We start from the raw sequence: 26,785 nt of genomic DNA on the forward strand, positions 1-26,785 counted from the left end.
GTTCCGATCTTTGCCGGGGATACCGGAAGTGAGGGCGGTGTTCCGTTCCGATGAAGATGGCTGGTCTGAGAAGACTGACCGACCTGTTCCTCCTTCTGGGGGCTCTTCTGCTCGGTGCCGGGGGTGAGTGTTCCATCTAGGGGGCCCTTCTACTGAATGCCTGGGGTGTGAATAGGGGCCCGTGTTTTGTATGCCCCCCCCCCTCTGCCGTACACTGGGGTCGGTGTTGATTATCGGGGCCCTTCTATGGTTTACAGAGACCTGAGGTGAGGAGAGGGGCCCCTTCTGTTTACTGAGATGAGTGTAGGGGCCCGTGTTGTGTATCGGGGCCCTTCTACGGTGTACAGGGGTCCAGGATGAGTATTGGGGCCCCTCTACTGTATACTGGGCATGGTGTGCTCATAGGAGCCCTTCTAATACCGTTTACTGGACTGTTGTCAAGCCATCAGACAGCTGTAAATCAGAGGTCTTACTATCAGACAGTTTTTTTTTTTTTTTTGGTTGGATATTCAATACAGAAAAACGAAATATAACATAATGTATGTGTGACGGCTCTGTGTCATCATTATTTTATATATTACATCGCCCTCTCTAACATTTACAATACGATATGATTTTACTGTGGAAATGTAAAGATACAGAGCCACAAATATCAACCCATTGGCTACAAAGTGACATTTTGGCACTACTTCTAAATGGGTTCAAAACAAAATGATATTTGGGGCTCTGAATCTTTAAATCTATCTGCATTGTAAACGTTTTGGTCCAATTGGAGAATTTGTTTCTGATCCACTTTGAAGTATTGGAAAAAATGTCACTTTGTAGCCAATGGGTTGATATTTGTGGCTCTGTATCTTTACATTTCCACAGTAGAATCACACCGTATTGTAAATGTTAGAGAGGGCGAAGTAATATATAAAATAAATGATGACACAGAGCCGTCACACATATATTATGTTATATTTCGTTTTTCTGTATTGAATATCCAACCAAAAAAAACCTGTCTGATAGCAAGACCTCTGATTTGCAACTGTCTGATGGCTTGACAACAGTGTTTACTGGGGCCCTGGAATGTGTGTGTGTGTGGGGGGCCCTTCTAATGGGTATAGGGGCCCTGGGAGGAGTGTGTGTGTGTGGGGGGGGGGCCTTCTTTTTTTTATTTATTTTTCAGCGAATCACCAAGAGAGACTTAAATCAACTTTACGTTTATCACTGTCTCTTGTTGTTAATCTTCACATCATTGTGGCAATATCTTTTATTTGCAAATTTTTTTTTTCCCACTTCATTGAAAAATTTTAATTCAAATTTATTTTGTTTCTTAATTAGAAATATTTTATGCTCCTGCCCCTTTTATAATTATTTTCCCCCTCACCCATCCCCCCCTCCCGCTCCCCTAATGTGTCAGTAGCTTTCCTCTTCCATATTTCGTCTATAAAAAGGTATTTATGGCCTTAATTGTGCTTTGTAACTCCATTCTCTTTTAAATTCTGTCCAACCTCATCTCCATTTTTTTTAATAAATACTACCCTTTCGCCTTCATCTCTAATCCCTAAACTTTCATTGTTAAATGTTTCCTCCACGGCATCTACCCACTCCCATGTCGTTGGGCTATCTACGTCCTTCCATTTCTTGGGAATCAGTTTTTTCGCTGCATTTAGGAGATGGGGGATGATTGTATCTTGATATTGTTTAACCCCTCCCTCTATACCAGGCATGTCCAAAGTGCGGCCCGCGGTCCGGTTTTGAACGGCCCGTCTGCTCTTTCTCAATTTATTGTGAAATCGTGCCTGTGTGTGCGCGCGCGCGTGTGCCTGTGTGTGTGCGCGCGCGCGTGTGCCTGTGTGCCTGTGTGCGCGCGCGCGTGTGCCTGTGTGTGTGCGCGCGTGCCTGTGTGTGTGCGCGCGTGTGCCTGTGTGTGCGCGCGCGCGCGTGTGCCTGTGTGTGCGCGCGCGCGCGTGTGCCTGTGTGTGCGCGCGCGCGCGTGTGCCTGTGTGTGCGCGCGCGCGCGTGTGCCTGTGTGTGCGCGCGCGCGCGTGTGCCTGTGTGTGCGCGCGCGCGCGTGTGCCTGTGTGTGCGCGCGCGCGCGCGTGTGCCTGTGTGTGCGCGCGCGCGCGCGTGTGCCTGTGTGTGCGCGCGCGCGCGCGTGTGCCTGTGTGTGCGCGCGCGCGCGCGCGTGTGCCTGTGTGTGCGCGCGCGCGCGCGCGTGTGCCTGTGTGTGCGCGCGCGTGTGCCTGTGTGTGCGCGCGCGCGTGTGCCTGTGTGTGCGCGCGCGTGTGCCTGTGTGTGCGCGCGCGCGCGTGTGCCTGTGTGTGCGCGCGCGCGCGTGTGCCTGTGTGTGCGCGCGCGCGCGTGTGCCTGTGTGTGCGCGCGCGCGCGTGTGCCTGTGTGTGCGCGCGCGCGCGTGTGCCTGTGTGTGCGCGCGCGCGCGTGTGCCTGTGTGTGCGCGCGCGCGCGTGTGCCTGTGTGTGCGCGCGCGCGCGTGTGCCTGTGTGTGCGCGCGCGCGCGTGTGCCTGTGTGCGCGCGTGTGCCTGTGTGTGCGCGCGCGCGCGTGTGCCTGTGTGTGCGCGCGCGCGCGTGTGCCTGTGTGTGCGCGCGCGCGTGTGTGCCTGTGTGTGCGCGCGCGCGCGTGTGCCTGTGTGCGCGCGCGCGCCTGTGTGTGCGCGCGCGCGTGTGCCTGTGTGTGCGCGCGCGCGTGTGCCTGTGTGTGCGCGCGCGCGCGTGTGCCTGTGTGTGCGCGCGCGCGCGTGTGCCTGTGTGTGCGCGCGCGCGCGCGTGTGCCTGTGTGTGCGCGCGTGTGCCTGTGTGTGCGCGCGTGTGCCTGTGTGTGCGCGCGTGTGCCTGTGTGTGCGCGCGTGTGCCTGTGTGTGCGCGCGCGCGCGTGTGCCTGTGTGTGCGCGCGCGCGCGTGTGCCTGTGTGTGCGCGCGCGCGCGTGTGCCTGTGTGTGCGCGCGCGCGCGTGTGCCTGTGCGCGCGCGCGCGTGTGCCTGTGCGCGCGCGCGCGTGTGCCTGTGCGCGCGCGCGCGTGTGCCTGTGCGCGCGCGCGCGTGTGCCTGCGCGCGCGCGTGTGCCTGCGCGCGCGCGTGTGCCTGTGCGCGCGCGCGCGCGTGTGCCTGCGCGCGCGCGCGTGCCTGTGCGCGCGCGCGCGCGTGTGCCTGTGCGCGCGCGCGCGCGTGTGCCTGTGCGCGCGCGCGCGTGTGCCTGTGCGCGCGCGCGCGTGTGCCTGTGCGCGCGCGCGCGTGTGCCTGTGCGCGCGCGCGTGTGCCTGTGCGCGCGCGCCTGTGTGCGCGCGCGCGCGTGTGCCTGTGTGCGCGCGCGCGCGCGCGTGTGCCTGTGTGCGCGCGTGTGCCTGTGTGTGCGCGCGCGCGTGTGCCTGTGTGTGCGCGCGCGCGCGTGTGCCTGTGTGTGCGCGCGCGCGCGTGTGCCTGTGTGTGCGCGCGCGCGCGTGTGCCTGTGTGTGTGCGCGCGCGCGCGTGTGCCTGTGTGTGCGCGTGTGCCTGTGTGTGCGCGCGCGCGCGTGTGCCTGTGTGTGCGCGCGCGCGCGTGTGCCTGTGTGTGCGCGCGCGCGCGTGTGCCTGTGTGTGCGCGCGCGCGCGTGTGCCTGTGTGTGCGCGCGCGCGCGTGTGCCTGTGTGTGCGCGCGCGCGCGTGTGCCTGTGTGTGCGCGCGCGCGCGTGTGCCTGTGTGTGCGCGCGCGCGCGTGTGCCTGTGTGTGCGCGCGCGCGCGTGTGCCTGTGTGTGCGCGCGCGCGTGTGCCTGTGTGTGCGCGCGCGTGTGCCTGTGTGTGCGCGCGCGTGTGCCTGTGTGTGCGCGCGCGCGCGCGTGTGCCTGTGTGTGCGCGCGCGCGCCTGTGTGTGCGCGCGCGCGCGCGTGTGCCTGTGTGTGCGCGCGCGCGCGCGTGTGCCTGTGTGTGCGCGCGCGCGCGCGTGTGCCTGTGTGTGCGCGCGCGTGTGCCTGTGTGTGCGCGCGCGTGTGCCTGTGTGTGCGCGCGTGCGCGTGTGCCTGTGTGTGCGCGCGCGCGCGTGTGCCTGTGTGTGCGCGCGCGCGTGTGCCTGTGTGTGCGTGTGCCTGTGTGTGTGCGCGTGTGCCTGTGTGTGCGCGCGCGCGCGTGTGCCTGTGTGTGCGCGCGCGCGCGCGTGTGCCTGTGTGTGCGCGCGCGCGCCTGTGTGTGCGCGCGCGCGCGCGTGTGCCTGTGTGTGCGCGCGCGCGCGCGTGTGCCTGTGTGTGCGCGCGCGCGCGCGTGTGCCTGTGTGTGCGCGCGCGCGCGCGTGTGCCTGTGTGTGCGCGCGCGTGTGCCTGTGTGTGCGCGCGCGTGTGCCTGTGTGTGCGCGCGTGCGCGTGTGCCTGTGTGTGCGCGCGCGCGCGTGTGCCTGTGTGTGCGCGCGCGCGCGTGTGCCTGTGTGTGCGTGTGCCTGTGTGTGTGCGCGTGTGCCTGTGTGTGTGCGCGCGCGCCTGTGTGTGCGCGCGCGCCTGTGTGTGCGCGCGCGCCTGTGTGCGCGCGCGCGCCTGTGTGTGTGCGCGCGCGCGCGTGTGCCTGTGTGCGCGCGCGCGCGTGTGCCTGTGTGCGCGCGCGCGCGTGTGCCTGTGTGCGCGCGCGCGTGTGCCTGTGTGCGCGCGCGCGCGCGTGTGCCTGTGTGCGCGCGCGCGCGTGTGCCTGTGTGTGTGCGCGCGCGCGCGTGTGCCTGTGTGTGCGCGCGCGCGTGTGCCTGTGTGTGTGCGCGCGCGCGTGTGCCTGTGTGTGTGCGCGCGCGCGTGTGCCTGTGTGTGTGTGCGCGCGCGCGTGTGCCTGTGTGTGTGTGCGCGCGCGCGTGTGCCTGTGTGTGTGCGCGCGCGCGTGTGCCTGTGTGTGCGCGCGCGCGCGTGTGCCTGTGTGCGCGCGCGTGTGCCTGTGTGCGCGCGCGCCTGTGTGTGTGTGCGCGTGTGCCTGTGTGCGCGCGCGCGCGTGTGCCTGTGTGTGCGCGCGCGTGTGCCTGTGTGTGCGCGCGCGTGTGCCTGTGTGTGTGCGCGCGCGCGTGTGCCTGTGTGTGTGCGCGCGCGCGTGTGCCTGTGTGCGCGCGTGTGCCTGTGTGCGCGCGCGTGTGCCTGTGTGCGCGCGCGCGTGCCTGTGTGTGCGCGCGCGCGTGCCTGTGTGTGCGCGCGCGCGTGCCTGTGTGTGCGCGCGCGCGTGCCTGTGTGTGCGCGCGCGCGTGCCTGTGTGTGCGCGCGCGCGTGCCTGTGTGTGCGCGCGCGCGTGCCTGTGTGCGCGCGCGCGTGCCTGTGTGTGCGCGCGCGTGCCTGTGTGAGCGCGCGCGCGCGTGCCTGTGTGAGCGCGCGCGCGCGTGCCTGTGTGAGCGCGCGCGCGCGTGCCTGTGTGAGCGCGCGCGCGCGTGCCTGTGTGTGCGCGCGTGCCTGTGTGTGCGCGCGCGCGCGTGCCTGTGTGTGCGCGCGTGTGCGTGCGTGCGCACGTGTGCCTGTGTGCTTGTGTGTGTGTGTGCGCACGCACTGCAGTGTCCGTCGTCGCCCGATCTGCAGACGGATGGAAAAATAGCTTTTTGCTCCGTTACACTTTTTCGGGTCGGATGTCAGCGGACATGTCACCGCTGACATCCGACGCTCCATAGAGCTCCATGGAGCACCCGTTCAGGTCCGCCTGGAAAACTGACAGGCGGGCCTGAACGGGACGTCAGTGTGAAAGGGGCATTACTCAGTTCGTACTCTGTCCCGATTCCATTCATGTATTTATAGTCTCGGTATCAGAATATCTTTGAACCTTTTATAGTACCCAATTGTCAATCCATCAGGTCCAGGGCTTTTCCCCTGAGCTGAATCCATTAACGCCTTATTTATTTCTATTTCTGTTATGGGGCTATCTAAAGTTATCTTTATCGATCTCATCAATCTTGGAGTCTAGCTTTCTTAATGTATGCCTCTGTTTCTTTTATTTTCCCGTCTATCTTCTTCTCCTTGTTTTTCACTGCGTATAATCTCTCGTAGTATGCTTTGAATGATTCTGCTATTTCTTTTGTGGTATATACCATATCTCCACATCCCGTTTGAATTTTCTCTATATAATTCATGGCTTTTTTCTTTTGAAGCACTTTGGCTAGGTATTTAGTGGGTCTATTCCAATCTTAGTATCGGACTCTCTCTCTAGTTGATTAAAAACTTTTTTTGTTTCTTGTTCCATTAATCTCCGTAAATCCTCCCTTTTAGATAATAATTTTTGGTATACTTTTTTATCCACAATACCTTGTTTATGCTGTTGTTCTATGTTCATGATTTATTCCCTTAGTTTTTTTTTGCTCTTTGCGGCACGTTCTTTTTTTTTTTCCGTGACCCCAAAGCCATCAGAATCCCGCGGATATACGCTTTATGGGTGTCCCATAGGGCATGCCCAGATATCCCCTCAGTCTCGTTCATTGAGAAATATTCTTCTAATTCTCCCCTTATTACTTCGCCTCCCTCTTTATCTAGAATTAAATCTTTGGTTTAACCGCCACCTATTAACTTGTTTGTTATAACTAGGGATCTGCATTTTCATTTTAAGACCTCATGCACACGAGACGCTGTTAAACGCGCGTTCAGATGCAGTTGGACAGTTTTTTTCAACTGCCCCTGAACTCATTCAATGTTATCCTATGTGTCCATGCACACAGTCTTGTTTTTTTTTCCGTTTTTATGCAGTTGCGTTTAATCTCGTTTTTTCCAGAAGCAAAAAAATGCGTTCAGAAGCAAAAATTTCCACGTTTCAGACGCAAAACACGGCAAAACGCCGCTACCGCATTTAGCCGCATTTTCGTTTATAAGCTTTTTTAAAGGTGACCTTTTTTTTTTACATTAAAAATCTAAAAAATGATTGCAAATGATGAAAAACCATTAGAAAAATATTTTAAACAATTGCAATTGCAAGTGGACAATCCACAACTTGTGGCAAGTGACGTGGCAGGTGAAGTGGCAAGTGATGTGGAAAGTGGACAATCCACAACTTGTGGCAGGTGACGTGGCAAGTGACCTGGCAGGTGACGCGGCAAGTGGAAAATCAACAACTTGTGGCAGGTGACTGGCATGTGACGTGGCAAGTGGACAATCCATAACTTGTGGCAAGTGGACAATCCACTTGTGGCAGGGGATGTGGCAGGTGATGTGGCAAGTGACGTGGCGAGTGGACAATCCATAACTTGTGGCAAGTGGACAATCCACTTGTGGCAGGGGATGTGGCAGGTGATGTGGCAAGTGACGTGGCGAGTGGACAATCCACAACTTGTGGCAGGTGACGTGGCAAGTGGACAATCCACAACTTGTGGCAGGTGACGTGGCAAGTGGACAATCCACAACTTGTGGCAGGTGACGTGGCAAGTGGACAATCCACAACTCGTGGCAAGTGGACAATCCACAACTTGTGGCAGGTGACGTGGCAAGTGGACAATCCACAACTTGTGGCAGGTGACGTGGCAAGTGGACAATCCACAACTTGTGGCAGGTGACGTGGCAAGTGGACAATCCACAACTTGTGGCAGGTGACGTGGCAAGTGGACAATCCACAACTTGTGGCAGGTGACGGGGAAAGTGATGTGGCAAGTGGACAATCCACAACTTGTGTCAGGTGACGGGGAAAGTGATGTGGCAAGTGGACAATCCACAACTTGTGGCAGGTGATGTGGCAGTTGGACAATCCACAACTTGTGGCAGGTGATGTGGCAGTTGGACAATCCACAACTTGTGTCAGGTGACGGGGAAAGTGATGTGGCAAGTGGACAATCCACAACTTGTGGCAGGTGATGTGGCAGTTGGACAATCCACAACTTGTGGCAGGTGACGTGGCAAGTGACACGCTAAATACAAGTACACTGCAGCTCTCACAGCTGCTGCTACTCACTCTGGTCTCACAAAATTGCTGAAATAGTTAATACTGTTTTTTTGAGCTGGGGAGGGTCTATGTTAGCTTAACTAAACGCTTCTAGACGCAAACACGGTAAAACGCCGCTAAATCGCGGTAAAAATCGCGGCAAAACGCGCGTTTCTAAACGCCGGTTTCAACATGTGTCCAGCAGCGTTTGCATCTGTGTCTCGTGTGCATGAAGCCTTACAGGAGCGTGATCTGACTGAGTTGTTATTTCAATACTCGTTTCTAGCACAGTCTCTAATACTCTGTGTTCCACAAAGATATAATCTATCCTAGAATAGGTACCGTGCACAGGGGAGTAGAACGTATAATCCCGCTGTTTTGGATGCTGTACCCTCCATACATCAACCAATTGACTATTACTCAGATTTTGATTTTTTTTTTTTTTTTTTTTTTTTTTTTTTTAATTGAGCGTTACTCCTTCCCTGTGCACGGGATGTACTATCCAGTCGGGGATCCAGACAAAAATTTAGGTCTCCCATCATTACCACATGTCCACTTTTAAATTCCTGAACCTTGGCCAATATTCCCTTTTAGAAATTTTATGGGATTATTATTTGGGGAATATATGTTGATCAAAGTATATCTTGTATTTCCTAATTTCCCCTTTAGAAACAGGTATCTACCCTCGGGGTCCGTTTCTCTTCCCTCTAAAACGAAACGAGTATTTTTCCCAAATCCTATTGCTACCCCTCTCCCCCTGTTTGTAATCGTGTCGCCGTAGTACCAACTCAGGTAATCTTTAGAGTACAGCCTGATCTCTGATGTATATGAGATATGGGTCTCTTGTAAGAAAATCACTTCTGCCTTACATTGTTTTAATTCTTCCAAAATTTTATACCTTTTTTTTTTTTTTTTGCTGTGTTGAGGCCCTTGACGTTATAGGACAGAAAGTTAATCTCCGTTTTTTATTATCCATATTTTCTATTTAGACCTTGTTTTTTATTCTTCTTCCCGAGGATTTTACTACTGACATTACCTCCCCGTACCCCCCATCTTCTCCCGAGAGTTTTATTACTAACATTACCCCCCCTCACCCCCAATCCCTCCCCACCCGCTTACCCCCTCCCCCCCCCCCCCCCTTTTTGGCCATATTTCGGCCCTCAACTCATTTATGGACCTGATATCTCTGTCCATTCCTAAGTCTTTGATGTTCCGAGGTGGAGTTCTTCGTTCTGGGGGGGGGGCCCTTCCAATGGGTATAGGGGCCCTGGGAGGAGTGTGTGGGGGGGGGGCCCTTCCAATGGGTATAGGGGCCCTGGGAGGAGTGTGTGGGGGGGGCCCTTCTAATGGGTATAGGGGCCCTGGGAGGAGTGTGTGGGGGGGGCCCTTCTAATGGGTATAGGGGCCCTGGGAGGAGCGTGTGGGGGGGGGCTCATCTAATGGGTATAGGGGCCCTGGGAGGAACGTGTGGGGCCCTTCTAATGGGTATAGGGGCCCTGGGGGGGCCCTTCTAATAGGTATAGGGGCCCTGGGAGGAGCGTGTGGGGGGGGGCCCTTCTAATGGGTATAGGGCTCCTGGGAGGAGCGTGTGGGGGGGCCCTTCTAATGGGTATAGGGGCCCTGGGAGGAGCGTGTGGGGGGGCCCTTCTAATGGGTATAGGGGCCCTGGGAGGAGCGTGTGGGGGGGCCCTTCTAATGGGTATAGGGGCCCTGGGAGGAGCGTGTGGGGGGGCCCTTCTAATGGGTATAGGGGCCCTGGGAGGAGCGTGTGGGGGGGGCCCTTCTAATGGGTATAGGGGCCCTGGGAGGAGCGTGTGGGGGGGCCCTTCTAATGGGTATAGGGGCCCTGGGAGGAGCGTGTGGGGGGGCCCTTCTAATGGGTATAGGGGCCCTGGGAGGAGCGTGTGGGGGAGCCCTTCTAATGGGTATAGGGGCCCTGGGAGGAGCGTGTGGGGGGGCCCTTCTAATGGGTATAGGGGCCCTGGGAGGAGCGTGTGGGGGGGGCCCTTCTAATGGGTATAGGGGCCCTTGGAGGAGCGTGTGGGGGGGGGCCCTTCTAATGGGTATAGGGGCCCTTGGAGGAGCATGTGGGGGGCCCTTCTAATGGGTATAGGGGCCCTTGGAGGAGCGTGTGGGGGGGCCCTTATAATGGGTATATAGGGGCCCTGGGAGGAGCGTGTGGGGGTGCCCTTCTAATGGGTATAGGGGCCCTGGGAGTAGTGGGGGCCCTGGGATGTGTGTGAGGACCCTTCTAATAGGTGTAGGGGCCCTGGGAGGAGTGCGGGGGGGCCCTTCTAATAGGTGTAGGGGCCCTGGGAGGAGTGCGGTGGGGGCCCTTCTAATAGGTGTAGGGGCCCTGGGGGGGTGCGGTGGGGGCAGTGCGGGGGGGGGCCCTTCTAATAGGTGTAGGGGCCCTGGGGGGAGTGCGGGGGGGGCCCTTGTAATAGGTGTAGGAAGACGGGAAAGACAGACAGATCCGATTGGATGAAAGGGGTCTGAGGCTGCTTCACACTGATGCTCTGCACTTTACCTGACCTCAATCTTCACTTCTTCCTCAGGATTCCTGCAGCCGGCTGGTACTGATGACTGGTACTACTTGCGGGTACTGGTACTACTAGTGTATATTGCTGGTGGGTACTTCTGGCAGTTACTGGTACTGCTGGTTGTGACTGGTACTTCTGGCTGGTACTGCTGGCGGGTGCTGGCCTGGTACTACTGGTTTATACTGTTGGTTGGTACATGTGCTGGTACTGATGGTGGGTACTGGTTTATGCTGCTGACTGGTACTGCTGGTTGGCACTGTTGGTTGGTACTTGTACTGCTGGCTGGTACCGATGGTGGGTACTTCTGGCGGTACTGTTGGTTGGTACTGATACTGGTGGCTGCTGTCCCATATTGTGGGTTCCTGTGTCCCGACCCTCCATCCCCTGAGCATCATTGTGACAGAAGCACGCGGGTGCGGTAGAGAGCAGAGCGGATGCTTCCTGTCCCAGGCGGAGTACATTTGGTGTCCCTCCACCTGGGAAGGAGGCGGTGCTATACAGGAGGTGTCGGCTTTGCTTCCTCTAGCGGCGGCTCTGTTCTTCGCACTGATGCTCGGAGATGTCGGGTCCCTGCGATCTGGGCTTGCCGACCCGTCATCTCCGAGCAAGACATGGTGGGCCACATCAGAGGGCGCCGCGGGCCGGCGGTTGGGTACCCCTCTGTTACAGCCTTACTCCAAAATGGATTAAATTCATTATTTTCCTCCAAAGTTCTACAAATAATCCCCAATAATGACAATGTGAGAGAAGTTTGCGGGGGGCTCCTCCCGTGCGCATAAGGATCACATCCTTTGCCCTGACGCTCGGACTTGATTGCGGGGGGGGCTCCTCCCGCGACGCTCGGACTTGATTGCGGGGGGGGCTCCTCCCGCGACGCTCGGACTTGATTGCGGGGGGGGCTCCTCCCGCGACGCTCGGACTTGATTGCGGGGGGGGCTCCTCCCGCGACGCTTGGACTTGATTGCGGGGGGGGGGGGCTCCTCCCGCGACGCTTGGACTTGATTGCGGGGGGGGGCTCCTCCCGCGACGCTCGGACTTGATTGCGGGGGGGGGGGCTCCTCCCGCGACGCTCGGACTTGATTGCGGGGGGGGCTCCTCCCGCGACGCTCGGACTTGATTGCGGGGGGGCTCCTCCCGCGACGCTCGGACTTGATTGCGGGGGGGGCTCCTCCCGCGACGCTTGGACTTGATTGCGGGGGGGGGGGCTCCTCCCGCGACGCTCGGACTTGATTGCGGGGGGGGCTCCTCCCGCGACGCTCGGACTTGATTGCGGGGGGGCTCCTCCCGCGACGCTCGGACTTGATTGCGGGGGGGGCTCCTCCCGCGACGCTCGGACTTGATTGCGGGGGGGGCTCCTCCCGCGGCGCTCGGACTTGATTGCGGGGGGGGCTCCTCCCGCGGCGCTCGGACTTGATTGCGGGGGGGGCTCCTCCCGCGGCGCTCGGACTTGATTGCGGGGGGGCTCCTCCCGCGACGCTCGGACTTGATGGCGGGGCTCCTCCCGTTTCCACTGATCATCCTTGAGATGTTTCTACAATGTGATTGGAGGTCACCTGGGGTAAATTCAGGTGATTGGACAGGATTGGAAAGGCACACCCGGGGGGGAGCCTGGGGCGCGTGTGTACGTGGGGGGGAGCCTGGGGCGCGTGTGTACGTGGGGGGGGGGAGAGCCTGGGGCGCGTGTGTACGTGGGGGGGGGGAGCCTGGGGTGCGTGTGTATGTGGGGGGGGGGGGGAGCCTGGGGCGCGTGTGTACGTGGGGGGGGGGAGAGCCTGGGGCGCGTGTGTACGTGGGGGGGGGAGCCTGGGGTGCGTGTGTATGTGGGGGGGGGGGAGCCTGCGGCGCGTGTGTACGTGGGGGGGGTGCCTGGGGGGCGTGTGTGTACGTGGGGGGGTGCCTGGGGGCGCGTGTGTGTACGTGGGGGGGGAAGCCTGGGGGGCGCGTGTGTACGTGGGGGGGTGAGCCTGGGGGGTCGCGTGTGTACGTGGTGGGGGAGCCTGGGGGTCGCGTGTGTACGTGGGGGGGGAGCCTGGGGGGCGCGTGTGTACGTGGGGGGGGAGCCTGGGGGGCGCGTGTGTACGTGGGGGGGGGAAGAAAAAAAAAAAAATTATATATATATATATATATATATATATATATATATATATATATATATATATATATATATATATATATATAATTTTTTTTTTTTTTACTCACCTCTAAATGCCTGTTGCTAGGGCGTCCCTCGTAGTCTGCCTTCTTCCTTGCCCGGGCTGGTGACATCACTTCCCCTTGCCCCGCACAGTCAGCTGGGACCTGTCACGTGTTCCAGGTGACTGTGCGGCGTATAACGGCATCCTGCGCCGCATGCGCAGTGGGTGCCCAGCTGTGAAGCCACAGCCAGGTGCCCACCGTATGAATGCCGCCGCCGTGAGCAGAGCGGGGAAAGAGGGGGGGCCTTCGTTCTCCCGCATCGCTGGACCCCGGGACAGGTAAGTGTCCGATTTATTAAAAGTCAGCAGCTGCAGTATTTGTAGCTGCTTAAATTTTTTTTCTTTTTTAGGGGGCACCCCACTTTAAAGCAGAACTTTACCCATAAAAGGACAGCGCTATACCGCAGGTGGACACCGGTGGCCAAAAGCGCCCTGAGGCGGTTCGGTTGGCATAGGCAGCGCTGCACAAGTCATTCATTCATAACTGGATAGAAAATAATAATTGCTCTCCCAGAATTGGTTTGTGCTGTAAATTGCCTCCAGCTTCACTCCTGTTTCCTTCTTGTGCTGGGGGGGCGGCCATTTTGCTGAAGCTGAGCGCCCCTGAGCAGCAGTAAATTTTTAGGCTGTCGGCTCTAGTGGCTTTGATTTTATATACAGTGCAGAGCATGTGCAGAGCAGGGTGAGACTGCGCATTGCTGGGTTTTACAAAGTATATTTCCTTCCTTTTTTTTTTCTGACAGGACTTTATTTTCATACTAGAGTTCCACTTTAACAAACATTCCCTCAGTCAGTGGTGGGGGGGGGGGTACAGAGGAGATGTTTAAGGTTAAGCGTAGCAGCCCTACTGTGAGTATAGGGGTCCTTCTACTGGGGCAGGGAGAATAGGGGGGTAATGTACCAAGGAGTGTAGCCTGTGGTCAGTATAGGGGTGCAATGCCAAGCAGTAGGACATGGGGTGAGTATAGGGGGTACAATGCCAAGCAGTAGGACATGGGGTGAGTATAGGGGGTACAATGCTAAGCAGTAGGACATGGGGTGAGTATAGGGGGTACAATGCTAAGCAGTAGGGCATGGGGTGAGTATAGGGGGTACAATGCTAAGCAGTAGGGCATGGGGTGAGTATAGGGGGTACAATGCTAAGCAGTAGGGCATGGGGTGAGTATAGGGGTGATAGTAGTACCCAGCAGAGGGGTCCGGGTTGTGTCCGGTGTCTCACATAAACACTGAACTCAGGACCCCGGGGCTGCAATGCAGCAGAGCCCCCCCCCAATCCTGTGTTCTGTACACAATTTAACTCTTTCCTCCTCTCTCTGCAGCTCAACAAACAGTCCTAAAAGCAGTGGGCAGTGAAGTCATTATGAAGCCAAAATACACCGGAAATCCCTCAGAGATCAACTGGAAGATAAATGGTAACAGGCTGGTGGACATGGAGGTGAACTCTCAGAATAAGCCCCCCATGTTTTACCGTCTTCAGGACAGAGCGAGTATTGATAGAACCAATGGAGTGCTGACCATAAGAGACCTGCGTATAGAGGACTCCGGGGACTACAGGGCGGAGGCGTTGGTGAATAATAATTATCAGTACACAGATATAACCCTCACTGTACGAGGTAAGTCTTTACCATTGGCTTCAGCTAATCACATGGTACCGGATGCTGTGATTGGTCCTGGTACCATGTGACAGCTGTGGGCCAAACAGTCTTGAATAGAAGCCATTCATGGCGGTTTTGTTTACATTGTTCATAGCGATCACATGGTTACAATTAACGATCACGTGATACCCCGGTCACTCACAGCCGCTGTGCGCCCTGATGGTGGGATTGCGTGTCTCCGGGGGGGTTGTGCCAATGTGCCTGTGTGCCTGTGCCAGGAAACGTGCCAGTACATCGCCTGGCTGCGCTGCCCGTCTGCTCTAAAATTAATGTTGGGGGTAAGTGGTGAAAAGCCATCAAAACCCCAACAATGTACTTCTCTTATGTGATCCCCTCTATACCACGGAAAGCATTTTGTTTTCCACTGATCAGCCGTAACATTATGACCACCGACAGGTAAAGTGATAACATTGATCTGGTTACAATGTTACCTGCAAGCAGGTGCCATATATCGGGCGGAGTTCACACCTGAGCGTTTTTGTTTTTTTGGTGGTGTTTCACGTGGGGTGTTTTTTTTTTTATTTTTTATTTTTTGCATGACTTGCACACGTTTTTGAGCTTTGGCCTTCTTTTTTTTTTTATTCGGGTAAGTGATTGTAAACTTCTCATTTTTAAAAAGAAAACAAAAGACAAAACCATGTTCTACTTACCTGCTCTGTTGCAGTGGATTTGCACAGAGCAGCCCGGATCCTCCTTTTCTAGGGTCCTTCTTCAGCTCTCCTGGCCCCTCCCACCTGTTGAGTGCCCCCCCCCCCCCCCCCAGCAACTGGATTGCTATGGGGCCGCCCGAGCCGAGTCAGAGCTCTGTGTTCAATCAGACACAGCTGCAGCCTGGCCCCACCCCGCCCCGCCCCGCCCCCCTCTTGCTCTCTCTCGCTCTCTCTCCTGACTTTGACAGCAGTGGGAGCCAATCACACTGCGCTGCTGTCTTACCAATGATGAGGGAAGTCCGCGGCAGCTGAGACACTCCTGGGAATTCGCTGGACAAGGATGGGGGGGCTCAGGTCAGTATTGGGGTGGGGGGGGCTGCTATACACAGAAGGGTTTTTTCTCTTATATTCACCGACCGACACAGCTCCTCTCTGTACAAAGTGGTTTGTTAGCCTGCCACTAGGAGAAACTAGGCAAAATTGTAACAATACACAGAATTGTCAGTCCCGCCCCGGGGGGCGGACCCTGTGCTAGCAACCCTCCCTGCTGCCACAGCAGCTTCAGGTTTAATTTGCCTAGTGAAGGAGAATGACCTAGGAACCCTGCGGGCCCATTGGTCCATTTTTTTTTTTTTTTTTTTTTTTTGCTGCAGGAATTGTGTTTTTTGCGCAAGACGAATGATCCTGTGATCTGCTGGCCGGGTGACAGGCTGGTTAATTTATCCTTGTAGTCCCCCCCAGTCCGGCCATCGAGCGTGTGCAGGTTGCAGCTACGGCTCGGCAGGCCACGACATGTCTGTCTCAGCTCCAGAGGTGGTCGGTGAGCTTCAATGCTCCGGGGTATACATATGACCGGGCTACTGCTGTCTGGATCACAGTATACCGAGGCCAGCAGCCACCCTGTAACTGTGCAGGAGTGGGTCTGTGATGGAATGTCTCCCAGCTCTTCAGGACTGGTAAGTACGGCTCTCCCTGCTTCGGTGGGGTTGAGCAGTTGGGCATTCCCTTGGAGGATAAATTGGGGGCCACCTCCCTTCTCTTCTCTCCCATGTCCCTATCTGCCCCCCCCCCCCCCCCGGCTGCATGTGTCTGCTGAGCGGTGTGTGTACAGGGGCTCGCTGGGTCTTTCACCTGCATGGGGTCTGTGCGACTAGCGATGGTCCTGGTCCCAGTGTGGGGGTTCCAAAAGGGTGCCTGTGAGGGTATTTTGCTGTGTTTGAGCCAGCACTGTTCTGTGCTGTGGGTTTCACATTTCACCGCATGGCGCTGTCCGGCGCCCATTTTGGATGGGGTGGAGCAGGTTCCCCTTGTGAGCTTCAGCGGCCATTTTCTGTGGGTTTTTCCTATTCAGATCATTGGCAGCCATTTTCTTGAGGCCTGAGCGCTTTTTTTTCACAGCAGTTCTCTAGTGACAGCATGCCATGTGCTATCGCACAGTGTTTCCTGTAGTTCCTGTGTATACAGGACGCTGAGCGGCCATTCCCTCAATGCCTGAGCAAGCTCTGCAGATCGTTTCAACCCTAATTTCTACTGCTAATACTGACACAGCCTCTTCCCTCTGCACTTGGGTAACCTTCTGGGGACTACAGGCACGGCTAGTAACTGACACGGAACGCCTCAGGGTGGTGAGTCTGGCGCTAGGAGCTCCCCCTGCCAGTGGCAGCAGGAGGGTGGGACCTTCACTGTCCTAAGTCCCCTTTTTAGGTGGCAGACAGGGTAGGGTCAGCATGGCTTCAGAAACTGCAGCCGGGTCACCTGCAGATAGCGCTGTGCCCATGGACACCCTGACGGTGGTTCTTAATTCATTTGTTGCTAAAATGGAGGCGGTGCGTGGAAGGAAAGGTGCGCTAAAAAGGCCCCTGCCCCCCCCCCCCCCCCTCGTCCTCTGGGGAGAGCTCTGATGCAGACTCGGGCCCTGCTGCGGCTGGTGACCCCTGCTCTGACCTATCAGGCGTGGCTGACCAGGACCATTCAGACAGTGAGGATGATTTATCAAACAGATGGTACAGCGCTCTAACTAAAATAAAATGATTACTAACATATTACAATTAATAAAAAGTCCAAAGATAGCTTTTGAGTCAAAAAGTCCACGAGGAATGTTCAGTGGTATACAGTCAGTTTATGCATAAAGTGACTTAGTGCCAAGGGGGGGACCACCACCAATGGTAAAATTGGCTGCTCACCTCATCGTATGGACCCTTTAAATTACAGAGGGTCGTATGCACTTAAATATCAACTCGTCCAATCGCTGTACTCCTCTCCGACAATATCCGACCGATTCACAAATGAAAACACAGCTTTCTCCCATTCAGAGTCAAATGAACTGTCACGTTCGTGGAATACCCACAAATAACGAAGCTTCATACGATCATTAAAATGATCAATGACCGCAGGTGACGTCACGTGATCTCCGTCCGTACGTTACGTCCCTATAGGCGGGACTTCATCAGCGGACACGGAAACTACGTGACACCCGATATATGAATAAACAATAAGGGGTTCCTATAGTAGGCTTACGGTGAGCACGATGTGACGGACAACCTCTCCATGTTTACGAAAGTTACCAAGGTAACAACACATCCTGTCGTGTAGTACGAATCTACACGATAACAGGCAAAGACCTCGGGGCAGCCCTTGTGAATTTAAACAAATGTTACCATGTTAACGGCTCATCCCATCATGTCTATCCACACTATGCAAATGAGCACAACGAGTGGAATTTAAAAAAGGAATCATATCAATATTTGCAAACATTGCCGTTGCCACAATGAATCCCTTCCCCTTATGTATATAATGTAATCAAATAAATAAAAACTGCTTAATTGGGTACCAATACAAAAGAACCCCATTATTAAACACATTTTTAAATTGCAAAGCATGAACTTTTTTCTCCAAACTTTGCAAAGTTTGCAAAAGTCCACCCCCTAAAAAATGCAAATAAAGATGTGTTTCGAACTTAATATTCAAAAACAATTAAGAATATTAAAATGTGTATAATACACATATATCAACGTGACATCACCTGCAGGCAATAAATTAAATAGTACTAAAAATACAATAAAAAGTAAACAATAAAATCACCGATCAGTAATAAAACAGTTAATATCAAAATCGACATTCAATCCACCAGGCATTAATACATTGGTCTCATGTATCCAGTAAGATTCCCTACGACTTAACTGGCGTATGAAATGACCCCCCTCCAATGTTTTGTGACCCTCTTAATCCCCCAAAACTTTAGGCCTTTAGGGTTTTGCTGATGGAATTGTTTAAAGTGTCGGGACACATTGCGGGTTTTCAGACCTTTTTTAATATTATCTACATGTTCTGCTAAACGCACATGTAAAGGTCTAGAAGTGCGTCCTATATATTGTAACCCACATTCGCACTCTAACATGTAAACCACTCCGATCGTGTCACATGTAATCAATTGCCGAATATCGTATTCCCTATTAGTTGTAGAGGCCAGAAACTTCTTCTGTTTCTTAATGTTGACTTTAGAATGCTTACACGGCTTGCACCGCCCACAAGCGTAGAACCCCCCCAAAAAGGAGAACAATCGGTTCTCTGATGGAATAGGGGGGTTAAGAACGCTGGGAGCAAGACGGTCCCTCAGAGAGGGAGCTTTTTTATAAATAAACTGTGGACGAGTAGGTAGTACGGGTCCCAAAATGTTGTCCTGCTTTAAAATGGACCAATGTTTAGACACTATCTTTTCGAATTTTTTGTGCTGAACATTGTAATCTAAAATCATTCTAAAATTTTGCTCACTATTATTAGTCTCCCTAGGTTGACTGGAGACTAAAGTAGTCCTATCAATCTGTTTGACCTTTTCAAATTCTGCCTTCAAGACCGACCTATCATATCCCTTTTGTTCAAATCTGGAGATCAACACTTCGGATTGAGATATATAATCCTCACTCCTCGTACAATTACCATGTAACCTAATGAATTGTCCCCTGGGGATGTTGCACAACCAAGATTGGTGATGGCAACTCCCCAGGGGAATATAAGCGTTACGATCAGTAGGTTTAAAATGGTTAACCAACCTGAAGTTACCCAAATCCTTGTTGATCTCCAGATCCAAAAAGACTATATGATCTTGACTCACATTCCATGTGAGCGAAATATTCCAATCATTGGAATCCAATGATTGAATAAAATTATCGAGTGACGATCTAGTACCATCCCAAATCAAAATAAGATCGTCTATAAATCTACGGTAGCACACCAGTTCTGGGGGGCGATGTTTAAAAACTGCTTCTTCCTCCCAGTGGGCCATAAATAAGTTGGCCACACGGGGAGCAAAACGAGCTCCCATCGCAACCCCTCTGGTCTGTAAATAAAACTCCTTGCTATACCAAAAATAATTTCAGCTCAGGCAAAAGTGAGGATGATTCCCCGTCCGGGCACGAAAAGGCGCTTGTTGGCGCACATATCACAGCTGTGCGTGATACCCTTAAGATCCAGGAGCCAGTGGATCCCTCTGCTGATGTACCGGTCCCTTTTGGGTCTCCGCAAGCCAGCACGTTCACCTAAGGTGTTCCCGTATTTGACTTATTTTGACAAGTTCATCTACAGGGAGTGGGGTCGTCCGCAAAGGACCTTTTCGATCCCCAAAATCATGGCGGTGCGTTACCCCTTTGAGGAAAGCCTTCTCAAGAAATGGTCGGCTCCTCCAGTCGTGGACCTCCCAGTATCCAGGTTAAATAAAGTATCCACGATCCCGTTTGAGGGGACACCTGCATTCAAGGATCCCACGGACAGGAAGGCCCAGGCGATGGCTCGTTTCTTGTTTACGGTTGTGGGGTCAGCTGTGCGACCTGTACTGGCATCCGCACTGGTGTTGCAGACACTGACTGAGTGGGCAAAACTTTTGCACCGCGTATTGGGAGAGCAGAAGGCTTCTCCTGTCTGCGTGGAATTGGCAGACCAACTAGCGCATGGCCTCAAGTACGTTTTGTGACGCGTCTCTGGATACCCTCCCTCTGTTATCCAAGGCTTCAGTGTCAGCTGTGGTGCTGCGGCACCTGATTTGGTTAAAATGCTGGTCTGCTTACCAGGCATCTAAAAAAGCCTGACGGATCTTCCCTTCCTTGGCGACCGGCTCTTTAGAACCTCATTAAATGACATTATTTAGAATGCCACCGATGGTAAGAGTATCCTACTCCCACAAGCCAGGAAGCCTAAGGAGCCACGCCACAGGCAAGGGCCCTCTTTTCCGCTCGCAATCGGCTTTTTCGCCCCCGACCGGGGGGTCTGGCGAAGCGCCCCCAGCCCAACAGGACAGCCACAGACGGACCAAAGCATCCCTGGCATCACAAGCTTAGCAAGCCTGTGACAAAAAGTGCTACCCCATGAAGGTTTGCCCCCACCCCTGTCTCGGGTGGGGGGCCGTTTTTGGGCGTTTGCAGCCAGGTGGTCTTCTCGACTGTCCGACCGATGGGTTTGCGATCTGATTTCCTCAGGCTACAAGATAGAGTTCCTCTCTTGGCCACAGACCAGATTTTTCCCCTCCAGCATACCCGTATCCCCGGCTTGCTAGGAGGCCCTCTTGGGGGCAGTAAGGGACTTGCTGAGTCGCGGGGTGGTGGTGGTACCAGTTCCGGATTCGGAACACTTCCAGGGAGTCTATTCAAATCGGTTTGTGGTTACCAAGAAGCAAGGGGTACGTCCATTATTGGACCTAAAAGCCCTCAATCCCTTTGTAAAAGTGAAGAGGTTCAGAATGGAATCAGTTTGCTCGGTAGTCGCTGCACTCCATCATGGGGACTTCCTGGTGTCTTTGGACATCCAGGATGCGTACCTGCACATACCCATGTGTCTGCAGCATCAAAAGTTTCTGCGATTTGCAGTTGGGGAAGCCCATTACCAGTTTGTGGCTTTACCATTTTGGCCTGGCGTCAGCCCCCTGAGTCTTTACCAAGGTATTGGCATCAGTTTTGGCGTTGCTGTGACAACGTGGGATCGCGATTGTAGAATATCTAGACGATCTCCTCCTGAGAGCATCTTCCGCCTCAGAATTAGAGGAGGATGTTGCAATCACCATGCAGACTTTGCAAGAATTTGGGTGGCTGTTGAACTTAAAGAAGTTGGTTGTACCGACCCAGCGCCTGGAGTACCTAGGCTTGCTGCTGGACTCCAGGGAAGCGAGAGTCTTTCTCCCTTCAAAGTGCAGGTCCGCAATAAAGCTGCTGAGGAACCGCAAGCTGTCGTCGCTTCGCTTTCGCATGCGAGTTCTGGGACTCATGGTGGCCGCCTTCGAGGCCGTGCCGTATGCCCAGTTCCACACCAGAGTCTTGCAGAAAGATTTTGTCCAAAATGGGACAAACCTCCGTTGTCCCTGGATCAGCAGATCCAGGTGAGCCAGTCAGTCAGAGACTCCCTGATATGGTGGTTGAGATCCCCGGTGATCCAGTCAGGAAAATCGTTCCTACCTCTACAATGTACTGTGATCACAATGGACGCCAGCCTATCTGGCTGGGGTGGAGTGATGGGAGTTCAGTCGGCTCATGGCCTCTGGTCGGCGGAAGAATCCAGGTTTCGGATCAATCTGCTCGAATTGAGAGTGATCAGGCTGTGCTTCTCCACATGGTCCATGAGACTGAAAGAACGTCCGATCAGGATCCAGTCAGACAATGCCACTGCGGTGGCATATGTCAATAACAAAGGGGGGGCAAAAAGTTCAGCCGCAGCACGGGAGGTCGCTCACATACTTCGGTGGGCAGAGCAACACGTACCGGCCCTGTCGGCCATTTACATTCCCGGAGTGGAGAACTGGCAGGCGGACTATGAGTCAACAGACGCTGAACCCAGGAGAATGGGAGTTGCATCCAGAGGTATTCAGGTTACTGTGCCTGAGGTGGGGCACACCAGACGTGGATCTTCTGGCCTTCCGTCTCAATCGGAAGGTGCCAAGATCTGTGGGCAGACACGCTGGTGGCTCTGTGGGATCAGTACCAGCTGATACATGCTTTTCCTCCGCTAAAACTATTACCACATCTGCTTCGCAGAGTGGAAGCCGAAGGGATCCCAGTGATACCAGTTGCTCCAGATTGGCCTCAGCGTCCTTGGTACGCAGACCTGGTACGTCTGGTGGCAGATGCTTCCTGGCGATTGCCGTTGTGAGAAGACCTTCTGTCTCAAGGTCTGATTCTCCATCCTGGTTTACCATCGCTGGGTTTAACGGCATGGCTATTGAGAGCCAGGTGCTGAGGAGCCGGGGTCTGTTGGACTTAGTCGAGATCACCATGTTGAAAGCACGAAAATCTTCTTCACGGAAGATCCATCATCGTGTCTGGAAGGCCTACATCTCCATGTGTGAGGAGAGAGGTTGGCATCCGGGCTCCTTTTCCGTATCCAGGATCCTGCTGTTTCTTCAGCAAGGAGTAGACCAGAAGTTGGCTTTAATCACCATTAAAGTGTAAATTTCGGCTTTGGCTGTCTCTCTTCCGCAACCGCTGGCGTCTCACTCACTGGTGAGTATCTTTGTTCAGGGGGTTCATCATGTAGTCCCTCCGGTGCGTCCATGGTTGCCCCCATGGGATTCGAACCTGGTGTTGTCGCTTCAGAAACCGCCGTTTGAAAATATCTGGAGATTCCTCTGTTGACTCTTTCTCAGTTGGTTTTTCTTGTGGCCATCACATCGGCCAGGAGGGTTTCGGAACTGGCGGCCTTGTCTTGCAAATCTTCCTATCTGGTTATCCACAAGGATAAGGTGGTGTTGCGTCCCCAACAGTCTTTTCTACCAAAGGTAGTATCAGCTTTTCATATCAATGAGGACATTGTGTTACCATCCCTGTGTCCTAAGCCGAAGCACCCTAAGGAGGTGGCCCTTCACGCTTTGGACGTGGTTCGGGTGCTGAAGGTGTATTTGTCTCACTGCTCTTTCAGAAGTCAGACTCGCTGTTTTTCTTGGTGGCTGGTCCAAAGAAAGGCATGGCGGTCTTGTCGGCCACCATTTATAGGTGGATCAGATTGTAGCACAAGCCTACGCCTTGAAGGGGCAGGTGCCTCCCTTTCGGTTCAGGGCCCACTCTACAAGAGCAATCGGAACGTCTTGGGCCTTCTGACACCAAGCGTCGGTCGCTCAGGTGTGTAAGGCGGCGACCTGGTTGTCTGTCCATATGTTTACCAAGTTCTACAAGGTAGATGTCGGTGCATCGGCTGATGCCTGTTTTGGGCGAAAAGTCTTGCAGGCGGCCGTGTATTTGCGTTGGAATATGCAAATAGCCTTTTTTTCAGTTTTTTTCGGTAAAAACACAGTACTGTTATGCTGAGTGCGCTGTTGCATTACTTCTGCAGTTTGATGCGGTTTTTGGGTAATTACTCCGGTTGAGGGTACCCTGATTTTTTTTGTGGTGGATTTTTCACGCACTTTTTTTGTTGTGGGTTTAGTTTCACTAGTTCCCACTTTGCCATGGTGGATGAAGTTTTAATGCTGTTTTTCCCACCCCTCGTTTGGCACTACTTGGGGACATCCCATGTAGTTACAGAGAGGAGCTGTGTCAGTCGGTGAATATAAGAGAAAATAGGATTTTTGTACTCACCATACTCACCTGTGTATTGTGTTAGAATTTTGCCTAGTTTCTCCTAGTGGCAGGCTAACAAACCACTTTGTACAGAGAGGAGCTGTGTCGGTCGGTGAATTACAGAGAAAAGGATTTTACAGTGAGTACAAAAAATCCTGTTTTTTATCTTGATGCAAAGAATACACTTTCTGTTTTTACAACCACTTTGACCCCTAACCTTAAATATTAACTCCTTGCCGACCAGCGCACGCTGATATACATCCTAAATTTGAAGACAGATATCGTTGTTATGTCACCAGCTAGCTGCCATAGCCCCGGTATCCTCGTATTAGACTGGCGACCGCCTACAAGATAAAAGTGTCTCTGCGGCGGATTCGCTGCGAGATCACTTTTATCGGCGGCAGGAGAGGGTGCCCTCCGCCGCTTACCGAAGCCAGCGGCGGAGGTGATTCGGTCCTTTCACTAGCTGTGCACGGAGACGAGTGCGGGTAAGACCCCACCCATCTCCATGACGTTGCAGGGCGGAAGTGACGTCAAAACGTCACTTCCACCCATAGCTCTTTACAAAAATAAAAAATAAAATGACCTTTATTTTTTTTAAATGTAAATATGAGATGTGAAGTCTTTTTGAACCCCCCCCCCTCCCCGATCTCATATATTTAACAGGTCCTGTTATGTTTTAAATGAAAGGTGAAGAAATTATTTTTTATTTTTTTAAACGCACCCTGTCATGACGAGCCCGTGTGCAGAAGTGAACGCATACGTGAGCCACACCTGCATATGAAAACTGTGTTCAAACCACACATGTGAGGTATCGCCGCGATCGGTGGAGCGAGAGCAATAATTCTAGCCATAGTTCTCCTCTGTAACTCTAAACGGACAACCTGTAGAATTTTAAAAATTGCCTATGGAGATTTTTAAGGGTAAAAGTTTGTCGCCATTCCACGAGCGGGCACAACTTTGAAGAGTGACATGTTGGGTATCAATTTACTCAGCGTAACATTCTTTCACAATATTAAAAAAAAAATTAAATTGGACTAACTACTGCTTTCTTACACTTTTTTTAAATAAAAAAATGTTTTTCCAAAAAAAGTACATGTAAGACGGCTGCGCAAATACGGTGTAACAAAGTATAGCAACGACTGCAATTTTTTTTCTCTAGGGTGATATATATATATATATATATATATATATATATATATATATATATATATATATATATATATATATATATATATATATATATATATATATATATTTATTTTTACACACACACACGTGTATTTTTCTAGCAAAAAAATAGTTTTTAACTTGTAAAGAACAAATCTCAGGAGCTCGGTCCTTAAGTTGTTTGATTATTAACAATAAAATCACAAAATGTAATTATTTTTTGTAAGTTAGGGGTTCATTTATTTATTGCTTGGTATTCATTTATTGAATATATTATTTATTTATGAATTATATTTGTCTTTTTATTTGGTGGTAGTAACACCCTAACAAAAAAATAAATAACTCTAACATCAGACGCTCAATCTGCGGCCCTCCATCTGTTGCGGAACTACAAGGCTGACCTTTACAAGCATGACTCCCCCAGGCAGAGGCATGATGGGACTTGTAGTTATGTAACAGCTGGAGTGCCGCAGGTTGAGCACCCTAAATACCCTAGCGAAAAAAAAAAAAAAAAGTATAATAGAAAAAAAAAAAAGAAAATCTGAAACCTAGCAACAGATAATCGTTTTCTCAACTGGCTAATAAAGTAAAGAAAAAATTACAGCTCAAAAAATTGTGCATAAAAAAGTACAGAAAATCACTCAGATGCTCAGGTGTGAATGCTGTGGAGGTGTCACTGCGACAGGAAGTGAGGAAGAATCTCCCCAATGGAATCACAGTAGTAATAACCTGACAGAAGCATTAAGGCCCCTCCCACAGAGGGCGGAGTCCGCTTTGCTGAGTGGGTGATCTGTCTGCTGAGCAGGCAAATGGCGGATCTGTGTCCACTTGGCTTGTGTAGAGCTGACCTGGACATGGCCTGCAATGGGCAATCGTGTGTGAATGGATCGGCTATCTGTTTACACCTGACTGCCCTTGATCCGATCCACCTGAATGGAAGGGGATGATGGGTGTTACTTCCTCTTTCATTCCCTGCAAAGGTAAAGCATAATGGACTACTATGCATCGCATCGCATCACATAGTTGTCCATTATGTGTCACTTACCTGACACAGGAGCCAGCGAAGTCACCGCTGTCCACTGTAGTCCGGAGCTTCCATCTTCTCGGTGGGTCTCGCTGCTCTGCCGCTGTCATTCGGTGAAGCCGCGGTGACGTCACTCCCGCGCATGCGCACGGAAGCCGCCACTCACGGCATATCGCCGTTGACCGCGGCGCGCTCAGTGTGCTGTAGACAGCGGTGCCTGTCTTTCGGCAAATATCTCCTAAACCGTGTAGGTTTAGGAGATATTTCTTCCACCTACAGGTAAGCCTTAATCTAGGTTCACCTGTAGGTCAAAGTTGGTTGTAAGTTTTTACAATCACTTTAATCGCCTTCAATAGTTTTGTTTTATCACAGGTTCTCCGAGACCTGAAAATAATTTCAAGGGTTCCTCTGGGTCGGGATGTTGCTTTACAGATCCCATTATGGCACCTTCTCCATAGACATGTGTGAAATGTACTCAACAGAGGGAAGGAAGGAAGTCTGGGTATAGATGGAGCGGGTGATGGAGATCTCATCCTCTGATGTCATATTCTTTTCTTTCAGCTTGTCCTGATAAGCCCAACATCACCAATAAAACTACCAAGGAGAATATTGTACTATACTGTGAAAGCTCCACTCCGGGTGTCACCTATAAATGGTTTACCCAGACAGAATCCGTGGGCAAGGGACAATCGTACTCCGAACCCCGACCCGAACATGATGTGACTCTGACCTGTTTTGTGGAAAATGAAGTGTGTAAGAAGAATTCATCTATAACAATCCCCTATACTCCTCCTCCTCCTCCTCCTCCTCCTCCTCCAGGTGAGTCCCGGCAGCGGCCAGTGATGTCTATAAAGAAAATCTCACCAACATCTTTCCTGACTCCTAATCACACATACTATAGAGCAGGGATATGCAATTAACGGACCTCCAGCTGTTGCAGAACTACAATTCCCATGAGGCATAGCAAGACTGACAGCTAAAAGCATGATGCCCAGAGGCAGAGCATGATGGGACTTGTAGTTTTGTAACAGCTGGAGTTCCACTAATTGCATATCCCTGCTATAGAGTATATATCACTTCCTCTGTATACCTGTCATCAGAGAGTCAGAGGTGCGACTCCGCCTCCTACATACTGATTGGTTACTTCTACCTGTGTGTGACCCTGATCTCCTCCTCATTGTTCTGTACTTCACCC

At 52.8% G+C, this 26,785-nt stretch overlaps 1 protein-coding gene across 1 annotated transcript; it reads left to right on the forward strand.

Annotated features, from left to right (window-relative positions):
* On the forward strand, nt 1-26,584 carry LOC143981572 (CD48 antigen-like). The gene is made up of 3 exons (XM_077479535.1): nt 1-123; nt 13,880-14,173; nt 26,152-26,584. The coding sequence occupies exons 1-3, from the start codon at nt 51-53 to the stop codon at nt 26,508-26,510; spliced, it is 726 nt and encodes a 241-aa protein (XP_077335661.1). The 5' UTR covers nt 1-50; the 3' UTR covers nt 26,511-26,584.
* Nucleotides 26,585-26,785: the final 201 nt, after the last annotated feature.

Source organism: Lithobates pipiens, unplaced genomic scaffold (genome assembly GCF_037356315.1).
Source record: "Lithobates pipiens isolate NorthernLeopardFrog02 unplaced genomic scaffold, aLitPip1_a1.2 Scaffold_16, whole genome shotgun sequence".
NCBI lineage: Eukaryota > Metazoa > Chordata > Amphibia > Anura > Ranidae > Lithobates > Lithobates pipiens.

Excerpts from the sequence above, each read along its gene's own strand:
- LOC143981572 (XM_077479535.1), top strand. The coding sequence starts at position 51 with ATGAAGATGGCTGGTCTGAGAAGACTGACCGACCTGTTCCTCCTTCTG. Across the intron at positions 124-13,879 it reads TCTTCTGCTCGGTGCCGGGG|CTCAACAAACAGTCCTAAAA; the intron begins GTGAGTGTTCCA and ends CTCTCTCTGCAG. Across the intron at positions 14,174-26,151 it reads TATAACCCTCACTGTACGAG|CTTGTCCTGATAAGCCCAAC; the intron begins GTAAGTCTTTAC and ends CTTTTCTTTCAG.